The sequence below is a fragment of the Vigna umbellata genome, chromosome 6 (genome assembly GCF_029865625.1).
Source record: "Vigna umbellata cultivar VRB3 chromosome 6, Vumbellata_1.0, whole genome shotgun sequence".
In the NCBI taxonomy this organism is placed as follows: Eukaryota; Viridiplantae; Streptophyta; class Magnoliopsida; order Fabales; family Fabaceae; genus Vigna; species Vigna umbellata.
The window spans coordinates 33,147,568-33,166,922 of NC_142170.1; the positions used below are offsets into that span (position 1 = coordinate 33,147,568).

The 19,355-nt window shown below is 39.5% G+C and overlaps 1 protein-coding gene across 2 annotated transcripts; it reads left to right on the top strand.

The window, feature by feature from the left end:
• Window positions 1-1,538: 1,538 nt before the first annotated feature.
• LOC148197284 (uncharacterized) lies at window positions 1,539-9,677 on the top strand. 2 transcript variants are annotated; one of them, XM_088093298.1, is made up of 6 exons: window positions 1,539-2,537; window positions 3,689-3,834; window positions 4,005-4,020; window positions 4,096-4,622; window positions 4,953-5,132; window positions 9,109-9,677. In XM_088093298.1, exons 4-6 carry the CDS (start codon window positions 4,543-4,545, stop codon window positions 9,497-9,499), a joined length of 651 nt encoding a protein of 216 aa, XP_087949424.1. In that variant the 5' UTR covers window positions 1,539-2,537; window positions 3,689-3,834; window positions 4,005-4,020; window positions 4,096-4,542; the 3' UTR covers window positions 9,500-9,677. The 2 variants fall into 2 exon arrangements, with proteins under 2 accessions (XP_087949424.1, XP_087949423.1); XM_088093297.1 differs by having other exon boundaries at window positions 2,312-2,537; window positions 4,005-4,622.
• The last annotated feature ends 9,678 nt before the right edge of the window (window positions 9,678-19,355 follow it).

Genomic DNA, 19,355 nt, shown 5'->3' on the forward strand with positions numbered 1-19,355 from the left:
ACACAACGCAGTCCAAGAATTCAAACACAACCAGAAAGCAAATTTCCACACGTTGTAGTTCAGAAAATTTAAAGCAGATTCAAAAACTACATCAATTGGCAGTGCACTGTGATGGAATTCAAGATGCACTTGAGCTCTTTAATCATTGCTCATCTGATGTGCTTCTATTGAAAAACACATCCAGTTTCACAGATTTATCCAGGCACCAAAATTACTCAGGATTTTTGACAAAATTCAAGCAAATCACATGACTGGACAAAACAATGCAGATTTTAAAAAAAAATTAAAAGACTCAAATCAATGAATTGATCCGATTGAAATGATGAACAATAAAGCAATTAAAAGCTGGAACAAACGAATCAACACAATGGAATCTACTGGAATTGAAAAACTTAAGGAAACAGTGCACAGATTCAAGAAAAACACGAAGGAAGTGTTTATGACAGTATGGAATGGGAAGAACACTTAGCTGGAGCGTGATGCAGAACCTAGGCTCTGAATACCACTTGATGAGTTGCTCCAGCAAGAGTGACAGGTTGAATGCAGCGGAAAATGGAAACCAGAGATGGGCAGCGGAGATGCAGAGTGAAAATCAGTTGTATAAGTGATGGTTGAAGAGTTGTTTGGGAGGTTGAAAGCTAGCTCAGGCGGCCTTCCACTGGAAGGAAGCTAGATGAAGAAGGGAAGCTCATTGGAATGACTTTTGGACAGAGTTTAAGGTGCTGAAAATGCATGAGCAGAGTAAAACTCAATATTCTTCAAAAGTGATTACAAAGGAGATCTAGGAGTGAATTTATAGAAGGAATTCAGCTCCTATTTTGGGTATCAACGGTGCTAAAAGATTCCTACAAATGTGGATCTAATGCCACGTGTGCAAGCATAAGGTGGGTGCTAAAGATCTAGAATGAGCACGATATACACGTGCTTTAAAGTGAAGATGGGCTAAGCACTCCTAGACCTTGCACTGGTGCACCTTCATTGCCTGCAATTATGCTTTCCTTGGCTAGCTTCTAGTATTTGACCTTAATTATTTGATGGGCTTGGGCCCAAGTATCATGTTTTTTGTGCAATTGTTCTATTGCAAAGGTTTGATGATTTTGTTGATGTTACTTATGTTATTACAGACATTGGGTCAAAGCAAATGCGGATTCGAACCTGTGCTCCGGATGTTTAGCAGTTTGGATTTACTCAAGCAGAAACTCGAGTTTTACAACTCCCAAGGTAGATTATTGTCTATCTATGCTAGTACTCTGACATTTTTATCATGCACTCTCATTATTTTTGTCATTTATTTTGTTTGTTTGAGATAAGCTATATACAGAGTTGTAGTTTTATCAATTGTTTGTCCTACTAATGTTTTGTTCAATGTAAAGTTGTGTTCAGTCGGAGATCAAATTTTTATTATGTTTTGTGAGGCTAACTTGGCCTAAGTCTATTGGCAAATTGAGAGAGTTTAGTGTAACTGACTTGCTAATTGTTTCTTGTGCAGATTACTTAAACTGGAGCGCAATCAAGATAACAAAAGAGAAAATTTCTATTGCATTTACTTCAACTTTTAAAATTGTTTACTACTACGACATTCACTTCCAATTTTTTAAATTTGTTTGCTGATTTATATTCTTCATTTCCATTTAGTTCCATCTCAATTAGAGTCTAATTGGATTCAAGTATTTCTGAGTAGACAACAGCAACAACACCTCAGTGTGGAGCTTGGAGCAGGCTAGAAACAACCATCCAAATAGGGAAGTTGTCTAACTTACCTTTGTTTTGAATTGTTGCTTCGGTTTTAGGTCTTAAGTGATAGTATTGAATCGATACCCTACTTATTGAAGTTTAAATATCTGTGCAGCTTTGGATTGATGAAAATAGGAAGGTTAGTGCACAAGATTTAAAATTGAGTGCAACTAGGATCCATTTTCCACGTCAATTGTGCAAGACCGGGAAAGGGAGAATTCTTTATCTTGTGCATTGTATCTTGCAATCTGTTTAGGCAAGAGAATATTAAGCTGTGTGATATATGTGTGCAGGATTGAAAATCAGACCAAAAGAATTGAATTAAAGGAGCACAAAGTTGTCCAGAAACAACAAAAGTGGAGCACGTGATTTTTGTTTACCTTTATTTTGTCCACAAAGTTTACCTTTCTTTTGTTTCAACATATTAATTCTAACTCCTTTGGCAGCCTTCTTGGATAATTGATGAAGAATTTGACATGGGTTATCGCGGGAAGAAATCTGCACCAATTGTGACTAAATCTTCAGTTGAACACTACAGGTAATATATTAATCTTTTTTTCCTTAGGTAATTCTTAGTTGATTCAAAAGCTTGGTGTCATGAGTTGAAGTGCTTAGCATATGAGAGATTCCCCTTTTGTACATAAGTTTGCATATTGAATCCTTGTTTATATGTTTTGATATTTTGTTTTTTTGCATATGATATGATAATATTTTTATTTTCTACCATTTTGTTCTTTTGAGCTTAATTCATATATACTGGTTTGCAGGGTGCCAATCCAACAAAATGAATTATGAGCATAGAGGTAAATTTTTTTTTGGATTCCCTTGCCTTCTGTTTTCTGTGTTTTTTCCATCTTAATTTTGCTGCTCGCTTGGAAGTAGTTACCCTACACGTGGGAGTTTTCTGCATCATTCATGTGTTGACATTTGCTTGTATTTGGGGTTTGAGTATTTATTATTATTTTTATGTCTATTTTTATTTCATTGAGCTGGGACCTTACATTTATTCTGATTTCTATTGATGAATACTTGGCATCGGTGGTGATGCATTGGAATATCTTTTTTGGGATATCTTCATATATATTGTATTTATTACCACGTGTTTGCTAAGCTCAGTTGATTATTTAAAATGTCTTTGATATGTTCAGTAGCATTATTCTAGGCATAAGCTAGTTTTTGTATTTTTAGTTGCAAGTTTGTAAGTACCTGTAGTCATAACTTAGTTAGATGAATTTGAAATTGCTTAGTTGTTGTTTAGAGTATTATAGTAGTATTAGGTTTGATCAGATTTTATATGTTCATTCTAATTTATATTTTGTAGATTAGTTTTAAATTCAACTTTGCATAGTGAATTTTTGTTTAGTATTTGTTTGTATTGTTTTTAAGCTTTCTACATTAATTTTTACCAATTAGAACTTGTTGAGATAGTTTTTGTTATATTTCCCTTGGTTTAGTAACTCATAATTCTGCATAGTTTTAGTTGATAGATTTTAGTGAATAGGTTAAAATTCGAATCTGTGATCAATTTTAGTAGTTAACTTTTTTTCTAGCTTTCATTAGTTGTGAAACTTGTAGAAATGAGGTAGTTAGTTTTTAATTGGTGTTTGTATGAGTACTTATGTTATGTCCTGTTTTTCTTGATTTCATTCAGTTTCTTATATATATATATATATATATATATATATATATATATATATATATAGTCAAGATTTTATATTTTCTCCCAAATGACGCAAATATGAGTTCAGTTAAGTAGTTTTGAAGTCGTGTGCATAGTTACTTTGTTATTAGATATCACTTTTGTATTTAGTTGTAGAATAAATGTATAAGTGTGATTTCCTACAGAACCAATCTCTATGCAGGTAGCTTTCTTAATTAAATTCCTTGGTATGTTTCATTGAGCTGCTGAGACTTTACATTTATTCTGATTTCTACTGATGAATACTTGACATAGGTGGTGATGCATTGGAATCTCTGGTGCTGCATTCTTTTGGGCATCTGGTGAGAGGAAGTGAAGAATTGTTGAGGTTGCAAGGAGATCTTGATCTGCACGTCTGGGAGGAGTTAGATCCCAAAAATTTACATGGAAGTCTTCAAGAGGTAAGGGGAGTTTGATTTATTTCATTAATTGTTGAAATAATCTGTATTTGATGCAAATCTGGGAAGAAGGGGATGAAAATGGAGGTTTTCTGGGTTTTCTGGACTTTGGACGTTCGACCTTGGTTTAATTGTGTTTGTGAGCGTTCGTTCTCGATGATGTTAATCCTCAGGAAGTACTCGTCTGAGGTAAAGTACGACTAGACTTGATCTCGAGCGTTCGTCCTTGGAGCTCGGTTAATAAGGTTTGGTGTTCATCGGCAGCGTTCGGCCTTTGATGATGATTGATTCCAGAACGTTCGTTCAGACAGCATCAGAGTTGGAAATAGCGTTCGGCAATAATGCATGAATCCATGGGAGTATTTTGAAACAATTATTGAGAATTGTTGGTTATTTCCTTGATCCAATATTGGTTTATTTATACATATTATTGAGAATATGTACGAATTCGTGATTGAGCATGTTTATTCTGTTGGAGGTGGTACATACACTATGTTATTTACTTGTAACTTCGTTTGTCTTTTGAGCATTTTTGCTAGTCTCACGCGTGAGACTGAGATTCGAGTGTCACCTTCTTCTACGCGAGGAGGTGAATGTCTCGCCCAATGAAATGACTTCGGCTCGTGTTGAGTATAGTGCATCGTTACGCGTAGTATCGATGTTTTTACTCGTTAGTCCTTGAGGAGTCGGGGAGATAGGTCTGAAGTCGCGATGGAAGACGGCTCGGGTCGCCTGTTATTGAGAGCAGGTTATGACGACGAATTACAAGTAAACGACATCAGAAAATACTGGTATTTTATTTTTATCCAAGGATTACATATGTTATAATATTTTAAAGAGTGTTTGTCACAATTCAAAATAACACTAGGTAGAATGGAACCAGTTTTATAATTGTTCCCTTGTTGTAATCACGTAAAATATGAGAAAGCAAATAACATTTGATAACTGTCAATACTAAATTTCGTCATATTATCTAGTAAAATCCTAGTAAAATCTAAGTAAAGAGGGGTAGCTGTAAATACTAAATTTCGTCCGAATTGATTTTTTTGGCTTTTACTGTAACATCCCAAAAACTTACCCTTTAAAATTCAAAATTTAAAATATTGTAATAATACATTTAGGATAACACCCCGTCCAAAGAGCACCCATGGGAACTGTACCAACTTCAGAAGGCCTGAGAGGTGGATCTGGGTTGGGCATCTGGTGAGAGGAGGTGAAGAATTGTTGAGGTTGCAAGGAGATCTTGATCTGCACGTCTGGGAGGAGTTAGATCCCAAAATTTACATGGAAGTCTTCAAGAGGTAAGGGGAGTTTGATTTATTTCATTAATTGTTGAAATAATCTGTATTTGATGCAAATCTGGGAAGAAGGGGATGAAAATGGAGGTTTTCTGGGTTTTCTGGACTTTGGTGCTTTTCTGCAGAATTTCTGCAGAAAGCGCGTACGTCCAATTTTGGTGAATCAAAATTGGACGTCCGTTCAAACAGTGCTCGACCAAATAGTGGTCGTCCAATTTCTGAACGTTCGGTTATTGTTCTGAGCGTCCGCCCGAATGAGCCAACTTAGAACGTTCGTCCTTGGTTTGTAATAGTGATATTAGCGTTCGGTCAGGGCTTATTTTAAATACCGTTCGGTTGAAACCTAAATTAGTAGTGTCCGGTTAAGTGTGAATTTAACACTGTTCGATTGAATCGCTCGGCCAGGATTCTAGACGTTCGTTAGCAATTGGTAATCCAGGTTTCAACTTGAGCGTCCGTCCCTAAATTGGCATCCACATGAAGTAATCTTGGGCGTTCGGTACTGAGTATTAGCGATTGCAGTCGTTCGTTCTTAAAAATAGAATTTTAGGTTTGAATCCTGAACGTTCGGTTTTGGGTAAAAGTGAACGTTCGGTTTTTAAGTATAAGTGAGCGTCCGGTTTTGAGTACAAGTGAGCGTTCGGTTTTGGGCATAAGTGAGCGTTCGCTTTTGGGTATAAGTGAGCGTTCGCTTTTTGGTATAAGAGAGCGTTCAGTTTTTAAGTATAATTGAGCGTTCGGTTTTTGAGTCTAAATGAGCGTTCCGTTTGTGGGTATAAGTGAGCGTTCGGTTTTTAAGTTGCTTATTCTTAAGTGTTGAATCTTGAGCGATCGGCCTTGGGGTATTAGTGACTATTTAGCGTTCGGTTAAGTTTTGATTTAAGCACCGTTCGGTTAGCTGCTGATTTATGTCGTTCGGTCAGGCTTCTTTTAATGCCGTTCGGCAAAGGGACTTAGGGGTTCGACTGAGTATGAAAACGTCCGTCCTTATCATGTCCGGATTAATGGTGTTTGATTTGAGTGTTCAGTATTGAGATATTAGTGGGTATAAGCGTTCGTTCTTAACATGGAACTCTTGGGTAGCAATCTTGAGCGTTCGGCTTTAAGTGTTCGGTTTGGATCTTGGACGTTCGACCTTGGTTTAATTGTGTTTGTGAGCGTTCGTTCTCGATGATGTTAATCCTCAGGAAGTACTCGTCTGAGGTAACGTACGACTAGACTTGATCTCGAGCGTTCGTCCTTGGAGCTCGGTTAATAAGGTTTGGTGTTCATCGGCAGCGTTCGGTGTGGGACCCTGGAAAATTAATGCTGATAAACACCTTGTCAAATCAAAATTTATGTATGGAAACCCCTCTGCAGTGCATTAAAAACGCACATTCATAACTCTGCCACTCACTGCCAAGTGTCACCGAGATAGAATGGGAGTCAGTAATTGGGATACAGGTGTCGACAGGGGAGACGCACGTTCGTGCGGATGTGGGAAGGAACAAAATGAACTTTTCTGGAAAACCCTTCCTCTCTCTTCTGCACTCATCTTCTTCCCTTCAATCTCAGACCCCATTTTTCTCCAGCTTCTCTCTAAAACTTCTTCATCTTCTCTCTAAGATAACTCACCGTCATCTCCTCCGATTCCATTTCAGATACCGTAGAAACATTCCCTGCACCGTAAGCATCGTTCTGAACCGAACAGAACTGAGATCTGAACCGATAAGTTCTCCAACTCTAAACACCCTTTTCTGGGTTGCATGCGGACCTTGATACAGCTGCATGTTAGAATAGAAACTAAGTTCTCCTATGTTCCTTTTGGTTAGATTTAGTGGAGCACTTGAGAAGCAAGTTGAGGGTAGGAAACCATATTTGGACAAGTTAAAAAGCACTCGCTTAGGGAGTTCACTGCTAGACCAGGTAAGGGAAGCTTTAGTAATTTAATTTAATACTTGTATGATGGGTATGAAAGCATGAAGTATACTGGATGTCTGAAATGTATGAAATATTTGATATTTAAGTATGCATGAACGAGCATGGTTGTACTGGATGTATATGAGTGATATTGTTTGAACTGTATGTTGAGAATGGAACGTATGAATTGGAAAAGGGATAATTTCTGTAAGGTATGAATGATAATATGAATTCTGTAATGTATGAGATTTATGGTGAAGATAAATTATAAGCTATGAACCGTATGAAAAATGTGAAGTTATTGTGGATAAAAATCTGGAAAATATAATAGTCTTTGCTTGATAATGAGCGCTCGTCATTGAACGGTCTTATACCGTTCGGTTTCCCCTGAAAATGACTTAGAATAGGAATTCTTTCATTTGGAAAGGATTCTGTTTAAAAACGAGCGTCTTCTTGTGAAAGGCTAGGTTTGAGCGTTCGGCTCATCCTAGTGGTGTCCAACGATCGCTATAAATTGAAGTTATATGAGTAACGCTCGGTTTTGTAATCCGGCGTTCGTTATAGGTAGCGCTTAGTCTGATATTAAGCGTTCGTCCAAATGAACTCTCGGTCTTATATCGAGCGTTCGTTCTAGTTAGTGCTCGGTCATCTATCTAGCGTTCGTCCTAAGTAGTATTCGGTTTTATACTGAACGCTCGCCCTCATCTTCGATTCCTGAACGGACGTAAATAGCGTTCGTCCAAAAATATTAGTTGACGTTCGGCCATTGACTGGCGGTGTTGTATCTTGAATTAAATCACGCTCGGTTTATTTATCTAAAGAAATTGTTGTCCATTGGATTCGACCTCGAGTCATTGTATTTCAATTATTCTAAGTATTATTCAGAACTTCTAGAGTCAATTCCCTTTTACTGAGTTAAGTATTCGTAACGTCCGTCAGAGGACTGGGGTTCGTTTCTTTTGTTCAGAAACGAGGATTTCTCTGTACTTTGATAACGTTCGTCCTTATTTTGAAAAGGGATGAACGTGCGTCATTTTATGAAAGTGGAATAAAGCATAAAAATGTGAATAAGAGGAAAGACTAAGACGTGCGAACGGTATTTTGGGTGAAATATTGAAAGTGGATTTTGAACGAGCGTTCCAAGGAGGAACGTCTCTATGATCTGAATGTGATAAGTTGTATGGTATGACCATGGTAAAATCACTGATGGCTGTTCATCCTGATATTCCGTGAGTGCTCGTCCTTATGTAGAGGGGAGTAGGTCATGTGAGGGAATGGCAGGAGGTCCTAGTCCTACTGAGTACTTTGGACTGATAGGGCTAACCTCGGGTGGCAGCTGATGAGTGTTTCCAGTTACCACACCACCCGAGTGCACGAACGCCTGTGGTTACATGGATTCATACAGTCCGGACGGTCGTATTTATGAGAGTTGGATAATTTATTCTATGCTGGTTCATTGTTGTATGTCTTGTATGTAAATTCCTTATGTTAAATTGTATGTGAGTTGTATGAATTAAATTACCTAAGCTTACCCTTGCAATTCCTTGTGTTGTCTACTGTTTATGTACATCCGTCTTGTCAATGCAATGATCATCCGTGTGGATGTGAGCAGATGGAGAGGTGCCACTTGAAGAAATGCTGGAAGAAGAAATTTTGGAGGATGCCAATCTGGTTGAAGTAGAGGTTAAAGCCGAACAATAGAGCGCTCGTTTATTAGTAGCAGTCAGTAGTTCTGGATTGTATTTTGGGACGTTCGGTTACTTAGTTTTGGAAAGCCGTTCGTCCAGAACTTGGAGTTTTGTAGATAGATTTTGAACCCTGTATATTTTTGTACGTTCGGCTGTTATTAGCTGCTGTAATTTAAGACTGCACTGTTAATTCTGTAAATGTGATTAGTTCTAATTTATGGTAATTACTATTTATTGGGATGTTACATTTATTGGTATTAGAGCAGTTTTGTTCCTTAAAGGACATTGTAGGTTATGGGTACACTGTGTTCTTGCTGTGTGCTTAATATGTGTTTAACGATTTATTTCTCAACTCTTTGAACATGACTAACACTCGTTTTTCTCTGTTCCAGAGAACGAATGGCTCCTAGGCTTCCCCCTCCTCCACAACCAAATGAATCTGATACGTCCAACAACACCAGGTTGTTGGAATCCGTAATTGATAGGCTACAGCAACAGAATGTCACGTTGATGGAGCAAAACGCTACTCTGATGCAGCAAAATCATAACGCCATGCAGAGTATGGAGGCCGCTCGCGCCAACACAGAAGCGACGCAGAGGCAACTGATGGACATCCTTGCCGCTACCAGGGGCACGGCAGGGGCGTCATCTTCCAACGCTGCTCAGCCTGCTGTTGAATGGAGTTTGGAGAGTTTCCTACAACACCACCCTGCCAAATTCAATGGAAAAGGTCTCCCGGATGAAGTGGATCAGTGGTTGAGGGATATGGAAAGAATTTTTTAGTTCTTGATTACTTGTCTACTATTTTTAGTTCTTGATTGTGAATGATTTATTGAGTTTCTAATTTGAGTTCATAGTTTCTAGCTAGATTTTACAATTTCTTTTAATAGAATTGAATAGTTTTTACATGAAATGTGAGTTTCGAACTAGTTTTGACAGATTTTATCTTTGTGAGATTTGAACCTTGCCTTACTTTCTTTCACTGTGTGATGCGTTCCTGTTTATTTACATTTCAGAACTTGTATTGTTTATGTTATGCATTCGTGAATGATTTATGCATTCATTTTTCATAACACCTCCCTTTGATATGTTAATTAATGTGATTATTCTATTTGTATGGTTTATTACTGTATTTATGGGATGTTAGAAGTTTTCAAAACAAAAAATAAAATTTAGAGAAATAAAAATAAAGACAACCATTTAAATTTTTATACACAATTAAATAATAAATGAAATCATTTAACTTAAATAATGAGTGATTGTGAGATCCTTAATAATTAGCTTAAATTAATCCTGGCACCTCACCCTTAATGCTTGCCACCTCATTCCCAGCCATTTAAAACCCACTTCCTAATCTGATCAAAATTCTGTCTGACGTGCACGAAGCACCACGCTCATCATTCTCTGAAACATTAAAACGCACTAAACTCTGCATGCACACACGCCACTTGTCACGTTGGAATCTTCTAAATCAGAGTTTGGTGTGCATGTGGCAACCTGTGACACGTTCTTCCAATTGAACGTTGGTTTAACCAAAACCAGACTTTTCGAAAACTCTCTCTCACTTGCACGAACTCATCTTCAACCTCTGAACTCACCCTTTCATCTTCTCCAACTTCTCTCTAAAAACCCTAAACTTCTCTCTGCTGTAATCCTTACGTTTCTTCTCCAATCGCGTTTTCAGCACCGTAGGAACAACCACTGCACTAAGAGCTATCCATTGGACCGAACAGCTTCAAAGACTGACACTGGTGAGTCCCTTTCGTAGTTCGTCCTTAGGTTCTGGAAAAATAGAGTTTTAGTTGCATGCAAACTGGTATTCTAAGAGTTCTGTAATCTGTGGTTAGATTTGGTTCTGGAAGAGTCAAGAATCCTAAGCATGCAAACTGATACGGCTTGTATGAATTATATTTGATGTTGAATTTGTTTTAAATGCATGTTGAGTTGATTATGGATGAATGGAGAATGGCTATTGTGTGGTTGGAATGATTTTAAATGTTGAAATCTGCATGATGATGATGTTTGAAGGGAATTAAACCTGAAATGGAAGTATAAAGTTGGAAAATGGAAATCTGGAAAAATTCTGCTAAGTGTGAAAAATCTAAATTTTCTAATCCTTCTCTGTTGCTAAAAGGACGTTCGTCACTGTACGGTCTTAGACCGTTCGGTTTTTGGTTAACATGACTTAGATTGGAATTCATTCATTTGGAATGAATTCTGCTCGAGAACGAGCGTCCCCCAATTGAGTGAATGAGCGTTCGTTCTGCTCAGTATAGATCAAGATTTAAAACTTTATAAATAAGTGACGTTCGGTCTTAAGTCGAGCGTTCGTCCTCAATGGCGTTCGGCCTCATGTCGAGCGTTCGTCCTTATTGTTGTTCGACCTTATGTCGAACGTTAGTTCTAGAGAGCGTTCGTCCTTATACTGAACGTTCGTCCAAAGTTGGCGTTCGGTCCTATACCGAAACGCTCGTCCTATAAAGCGCTTGGGTTATAACCAGCGTTAGTGCTGATTCGTGCTTGGTCATTGACCTAGCGTTCGTCCACAGCAGGGTTCGGTTTCTAACTGAACGCTCGTCCTTATTATTGAATTCTGAGCGAACGTAATTGACGTTCGTCCAAAGTAAATTTCTGAACGTTCATTCATTGACAGTAAGAGTTGTTTCTGTACTTTAAATATTCTGGTTATTTATCTAAGTTATTCTGTAAGATAATTATTTCTTTTGATTCAACCTAAAGTTCTTGTACTCAACATCTTCTAAGTATTATTCTGAACTTCTAAATTCAATCTCATCTAAATTCTTTAAGAATTCTTAATGTCCATCAGTGAATAAGAGTTCGTTTCTTTTGTTCAGAAACGTGAAATCAAAGTTCTGTAATAAGTTCGTTTTATTTGAGTAAAGAATGCATGACGTTAATGTTAAGAGAGTGGAACACAGAATGAAAATGTGAAAATGAGAAATGTTTAATGTGGACGAATGATATGTTGAACGAATTATTGGAATTGGATTTTTACGAGCGTTCCAGGGAGGAACGTCTCTTATATGATTGAATATTGAATTGGTAAGGTATGACTGTGGTTAGTTAATGCTGGCTTGGTCCATCCTGATATTCCGTGATACACCTCTTCAAGTAGAAGGGGGTAGTCATGCGTGGGAATGGCAGGAGGTCCTTAGTCCATAAGTTAACATGGGCGACGTAAGAACGGACTTACCTCGAGTGGCAGCTGTTTGGTGTTACCCAGTTACTACACCACTCGGGTGCAAGGACGCCTGTAACTACATGGTTCATACAGTCCGGACGGTCGGTCTTATTATATACCTTTATATGATTATTATTTGATGAATTACATGCTGTATGTGTGTTTAGAAATGTAACTGTATGTGTTGATTGTATAAATTAAATATTATAAGCTTACCCTTGCATTTCCATTGTGTTGTCTCTTGTACATGTATACTCCGTCTTGTCAAATGCAATGATCATCCGTTGTGGATGTGAGCAGATGGTGGTGCATCCCTTGAAGCAATGCTGGAAGAAGAAAATTTGGACGACTCCAATCTGGTTGAAGTTGAAGTAAAGGCCGAGCCTTAGAGTGCTCGTTGTAGTTAGGCTGTATATGTTAGCATAGTTATAACGTTCGGCCACCTATTTTGTAAGGCCGTTCGCCTTATTCATCTCTGATGTATTTTGGTGCTCGTTAGTTTATGTATTTAAGAGCGTTCACTCTTGGTTTCATTGTATGCGTATATACGCGTCCTATGTACTGATGCCGTTAGGCTTTTAATCCTGTTTTAATGCAAAGACTGTTTGTGATTACTGTTAATTGTAATTAATTCTGAATTATAGTGATTACTGTATTTTGGGATGTTACATTAGTGGTATCAGAGCAGTTTTGTTCTTCTAAGGACACTGTAGGGTTATGAGTGCACTGTGTTTTGCTGTGTGCTTATTGCATGTTTAATGAGTTATTATTGTTTTAACTCTTGGACATAACTAATGCTCGTTTGTTTTTCTCTGCATCCAGAGAACAAATGGCACCTAGACTTCCTCCTCCTCCTCAACCGAATGAGTCCGAAACGTCCAACAACACTAGATTGTTGGAAACCGTGGTGGAAAGATTGCATCAACAAAATACCACGTTGCTGGAGCAAAACGCCACCCTGATGCAGCAAAACCAAGCTGCTATGCAAGGTTTGGAGGCCTCGCGTGTTAATTCTGAAAACACGCAAAGGCAGTTGATGGAAATCTTGGCTGCAACTAGAGGTGCGCCTGGAGCATCTTCTTCAAACGCTGCTCAACCTACTGCCGAGTGGAGTTTGGAGAGCTTTCTGCAACATCACCCAGCTAAGTTCAGTGGGAAGTGCCTCCCTGATGAGGCTGATCAGTGGCTGAGGGATATGGAGAGGATTTTTAACGCCAAAAGGTGTCCGGATGAGAACAGGTTGGCGTATACAGAATACTTATTAACTGGAGAAGCAAGCCATTGGTGGACGAGCACAAGGGCCATACTGGTAGACGCTCACCGCCCTGTTACTTGGGAAGTATTCCGTAATAAGTTTTATGAGGAATATTTCCCTGACAGCGTAAAGTTTGCAAAGGAGGTGGAGTTTTTACAACTGGTTCAAGGTGGAATGTCTGTATCAGAATACACCAATAAGTTTAAACACCTTGTCAGATTCAATACAATGGCCACTAGTGAGGAGTGGCAGTGCAGAAAATTTGAAAACGGTTTGCGCAGTGATTTGAAGGTTGTAATTTCCAGCTTGTGTATCCGAACATTCCCTGCTATGGTGGAAAGAGCTAAGGTGTTAGAGAAGAATTTGGCAGAGGCAGAACGGTACAAGAAACAGCAAACAGTAAGGGGGCCAATTGTCTCAAGGGGGAATGTGAATCAGAGAGGATCCCCTTACGCTCGTCCAGCAGCCAACACAAGTGGATCTCAAGCCTTGATTCCTGCTGGACAGTCTGGACAGCAAGGTAGTATCACTTGTTTTCAGTGTGGAGGGCCACACTACCGTTCATCATGCCCTCAGTTGGCGAGAGGAAAATCTTGTACTCGTTGCGGAAGAAGTGGACATGGAACGAATGAGTGCAACTCTGGTGGGAGAGCAGTCATGAGGCCGCCAAACGCAGGGAGAAATCAGCAAGGAAGGGGTGGTCGAGCCCAAGCTACTGGGCGGGTGTACGCAATTACTGGTGCGGAAGCAGCAAGTTCAGGTACACTTATCACCAGTACTTGCTTGTTATATGGAATGCAATGTTGTGTGCTGTTTGATTCGGGGGCGACGCACTCCTTCATCTCGAAGGCGTGTGTTGAAAAGCTGGGAATAGTGGAGAGAGATATGCAGTTTGAATTGGTGGTATCTACACCAGCGGCTGGAGAGCTTAGGACATCTACCGTATGCATTAGATGTCCTATTGTGGTAGAGGGGCATAGTTATAAGGTGAATTTAATCTGTTTACCTTTGAAGGACTTGGAGATAATTCTAGGAATGGATTGGCTAGCTGCCAACCATATTATTATTGATTGTGGCAAGAAGGAATTAGTGTTTCCTGAAGAGGATGAAGAATACTTGGGTGTAACTTTCGGTCAATTGAAAGAGGATATAATGGAAGGTGCAAGCTGTTTTCTCATCATGACGCATGAAGATAAGGAGTTAAGGGGGTTGACAGAAGCACGGATGTACAAGGGGAGCAGTATTGAGAGCACGGTTGTGAATGAATTTCTGGACGTATTTCCAGAAGAGATACCAGGATTGCCTCCTGTTAGAGAGATTGAATTCACCATTGATTTGGTGACAACAGCTGCACCTATATCTGTTCAACCTTACCGGATGGCGCCTGTAGAATTGACCGAGCTTAAGAAACAGATTGAAGAACTTATGGAGAAGCAATTCATCAGACCAAGTGTATCACCATGGGGAGCTCCTGTACTCTTGGTGAAAAAGAAAGATGGTAGCTCTCGGTTATGTATAGACTACAGGAAATTAAATAAGCTGACCATCAAGAACAAATACCCGTTGCCAAGGATAGATGATTTGCTGGATCAGCTGCATGGAGCAACGGTATTTTCAAAAATCGATTTGCGTTCAGGATATCACCAAATAAGGGTTAAGGAGGACGACATCCAGAAGACAGCATTTAGATCACGTTATGGACATTATGAGTACGTGGTCATGCCATTTGGAGTAACGAACGCTCCAGCCATCTTCATGGATTACATGAACCGGATATTCAGACCCTATTTGGATAAGTTTGTAGTTGTGTTTATAGATGATATTCTCATCTACTCCAAAACCAATGCCGAACATGAGGAGCATTTGAGAACAGTACTAACCGTATTGAGGGAGAAAGAGTTGTACGCAAAGCTGTCAAAGTGTGAATTCTGGTTAAAGGAGGTGCAGTTTTTGGGACATGTGATCTCGGCTGAAGGCATTTCAGTGGATCCCTCTAAGGTGAGAGCAGTGTTGGATTGGAAGAGCCCTCGTTCAGTCACAGAAGTGAGGAGTTTTGTGGGACTAGCAGGCTATTACAGACGTTTCATAGAGGGGTTCGCCAAGATAGTGGCTCCACTTACTCAGTTGACTAGAAAGGATCATCCATTCGCTTGGACTGATGAGTGTGAGGAACGGTTCCAGGAGCTGAAGGCGAAACTGACGAGCGCCCCAGTTTTAATTATCCCAGACACGTCCAAGCCATTTGAAGTATACTGTGACGCTTCTCACCATGGTTTAGGCTGTGTGCTCATGCAAGAGAGACGTGCAGTAGCTTACGCGTCTCGCCAGTTGAAGATTCATGAAAAGAATTATCCCACTCACGATTTGGAGTTAGCAGCAGTTGTGTTCGCATTAAAGATTTGGAGGCACTATCTATACGGATCAACATTTCAAGTCTTTAGTGATCACAAGAGCCTCAAATATTTGTTTGATCAGAGGGAGCTGAATATGAGGCAAAGACGTTGGTTGGAGTTTTTAAAAGATTATGATTTCGAACTGCTGTATCACCCTGGGAAAGCCAATGTAGTGGCAGACGCTCTGAGCAGGAAGGCAGTGCAAGTTTCGTTTATGATGGTGAAAGAGTTTAATTTGGTGGAGAGTTTTAGGGATTTGAGATTACAATTTGATCTAGGAGCGGATGTGATAAGGTGCTGTAATCTTAGAATTTCCAGTGATGTGTTTGACAGAATTTGGAAGAAGCAAAGAGAGGATGAAGAATTGGTGAAGATCTTTGATGCACTCGGTACAGACAAAGCTAAGGAGTTTAATGCTGGAACAGATGGTATGTTACGTTACCTTGGTAGGACGTGCATTCCCAACGATGGCGAGCTGAAGCGGATTATTTTGGAGGAAGCTCATCACAGTCGTCTTAGCATGCACCCTGGCATGACTAAGATGTATCAAGACCTACGAAAATCGTTTTGGTGGCCTGGAATGAAGAGTGATGTTGCACGCTTTGTGGCATCTTGCTTGACCTGTCAACGTGCAAAGGCTGAACACCAACGTCCAGGAGGGTTGCTTCAATCACTGGAAATTCCAGAATGGAAGTGGGACAGCATCTCCATGGATTTTGTGACTCACCTGCCACGAACAGTGAGGAATCATGACTCAATTTGGGTGATCGTGGACAGACTAACGAAGAGCGCTCACTTCCTACCAGTGAATTTGAAGATGTCAATGACGAATTTGGCTAAGTTGTATATCAAGGAGATCGTTCGTCTTCATGGAGTGCCCTCAAGCATCATTTCTGACCGAGACACGAGATTTACATCTCGGTTTTGGCAATCACTGCAAGGCGAATTGGGAAGCAAGCTGCAGATGAGTTCAGCATATCATCCGCAAACTGACGGCCAATCTGAACGTACCATCCAGACACTAGAAGATTTATTGAGGACATGCGTCCTAGACCACTTAGGCGCATGGGATGAGGTCTTGCCACTGGTGGAGTTCACATACAACAATAGTTTCCAATCTAGCATTGGAATGGCGCCGTTTGAAGCTCTCTATGGGAGGAAGTGCAGAACGCCACTTTGCTGGTTCCAGGAAGGGGAGAACGTAATAACTGGACCTGAACTCATCCAGCAAACAACCGAGAAGGTTAAGTTGATCCAAGACAGATTGAAGACGTCCCTGAGCAGGCAGAAATCTTATGCGGATAGAAGAAGGAGGCCTTTGGAGTTTGCTGCAGGAGATCACGTATTCTTGAGACTGAATCCAATCACTGGAGTGGGAAGAGTTGTTCGTCCAAAGAAGCTGTCTCCCAAGTTCATAGGACCGTATCAGATTTTAAAGAAGATTGGACCAGTAGCCTATGAACTCGCGTTACCTCCTCAATTATCAAATTTACATCCGGTCTTCCATGTGTCTCAGCTTAGGAGATACATATCTAATCCTTCTCATGTCTTGGAGCTGGAAAACATCCAACTGCGCCAAGACAGAACATTGGAACTACAACCAGTCCGCATTGAAGATGAACGTACCAAGCTGCATAAAGGAAAAGACATCCGTTTGGTAAAGATTGTATGGGACGAAAAGACTGGAGATTCAACGTGGGAAGTAGAGAGTGCAATGAGGAACTTATATCCACACCTATTCACGGGTAATTTCTAAATTTTCGAGGACGAAAATTTTTGTAGATAGGGAGAATGTGAGATCCTTAATAATTAGCTTAAATTAATCCTGGCACCTCACCCTTAATGCTTGCCACCTCATTCCCAGCCATTTAAAACCCACTTCCTAATCTGATCAAAATTCTGTCTGACGTGCACGAAGCACCACGCTCATCATTCTCTGAAACATTAAAACGCACTAAACTCTGCATGCACACACGCCACTTGTCACGTTGGAATCCTCTAAATCAGAGTTTGGTGTGCATGTGGCAACCTGTGACACGTTCTTCCAATTGAACGTTGGTTTAACCAAAACCAGACTTTTCGAAAACTCTCTCTCACTTGCACGAACTCATCTTCAACCTCTGAACTCACCCTTTCATCTTCTCCAACTTCTCTCTAAAAACCCTAAACTTCTCTCTGCTGTAATCCTTACGTTTCTTCTCCAATCGCGTTTTCAGCACCGTAGGAACAACCACTGCACTAAGAGCTATCCATTGGACCGAACAGCTTCAAAGACTGACACTGGTGAGTCCCTTTCGTAGTTCGTCCTTAGGTTCTGGAAAAATAGAGTTTTAGTTGCATGCAAACTGGTATTCTAAGAGTTCTGTAATCTGTGGTTAGATTTGGTTCTGGAAGAGTCAAGAATCCTAAGCAAAACGTAGTTGGACGAAGCCATTTTATACATCTAGAACAAGCTTGAATTTCAATCCGGGTAAGGGAAGTTTATATGTTTAATTTATACTGTTTGATTTATGATCTGAGATGCATGTATGGAAAGCATGATGTTTGAGTATTTAGAAACGTTTACTGATATGGAATATGATTTCTGGTTTGTTTTGCATGTGTGAAAAATATGAAGTTGAGTTGTTAGAAATGATCACTGATATCTGATATGCATTCTGGTTTGGATGAATCTGTCATGAACTGATACGGCTTGTATGAATTATATTTGATGTTGAATTTGTTTTAAATGCATGTTGAGTTGATTATGGATGAATGGAGAATGGCTATTGTGTGGTTGGAATGATTTTAAATGTTGAAATCTGCATGATGATGATGTTTGAAGGGAATTAAACCTGAAATGGAAGTATAAAGTTGGAAAATGGAAATCTGGAAAAATTCTGCTAAGTGTGAAAAATCTAAATTTTCTAATCCTTCTCTGTTGCTAAAAGGACGTTCGTCACTGTACGGTCTTAGACCGTTCGGTTTTTGGTTAACATGACTTAGATTGGAATTCATTCATTTGGAATGAATTCTGCTCGAGAACGAGCGTCCCCCAATTGAGTGAATGAGCGTTCGTTCTGCTCAGTATAGATCAAGATTTAAAACTTTATAAATAAGTGACGTTCGGTCTTAAGTCGAGCGTTCGTCCTCAATGGCGTTCGGCCTCATGTCGAGCGTTCGTCCTTATTGTTGTTCGACCTTATGTCGAACGTTAGTTCTAGAGAGCGTTCGTCCTTATACTGAACGTTCGTCCAAAGTTGGCGTTCGGTCCTATACCGAAACGCTCGTCCTATAAAGCGCTTGGGTTATAACCAGCGTTAGTGCTGATTCGTGCTTGGTCATTGACCTAGCGTTCGTCCACAGCAGGGTTCGGTTTCTAACTGAACGCTCGTCCTTATTATTGAATTCTGAGCGAACGTAATTGACGTTCGTCCAAAGTAAATTTCTGAACGTTCATTCATTGACAGTAAGAGTTGTTTCTGTACTTTAAATATTCTGGTTATTTATCTAAGTTATTCTGTAAGATAATTATTTCTTTTGATTCAACCTAAAGTTCTTGTACTCAACATCTTCTAAGTATTATTCTGAACTTCTAAATTCAATCTCATCTAAATTCTTTAAGAATTCTTAATGTCCATCAGTGAATAAGAGTTCGTTTCTTTTGTTCAGAAACGTGAAATCAAAGTTCTGTAATAAGTTCGTTTTATTTGAGTAAAGAATGCATGACGTTAATGTTAAGAGAGTGGAACACAGAATGAAAATGTGAAAATGAGAAATGTTTAATGTGGACGAATGATATGTTGAACG

Coding starts and splice junctions, on each gene's coding strand:
- LOC148197284 (XM_088093298.1), top strand. CDS start 4,543: ATGGAAGACGGCTCGGGTCGCCTGTTATTGAGAGCAGGTTATGACGAC. Junction 4,623..4,952: donor AACGACATCAGAAAATACTG/GTATTTTATTTT, acceptor TAATACATTTAG/GATAACACCCCGTCCAAAGA. Junction 5,133..9,108: donor TACATGGAAGTCTTCAAGAG/GTAAGGGGAGTT, acceptor TCTCTGTTCCAG/AGAACGAATGGCTCCTAGGC.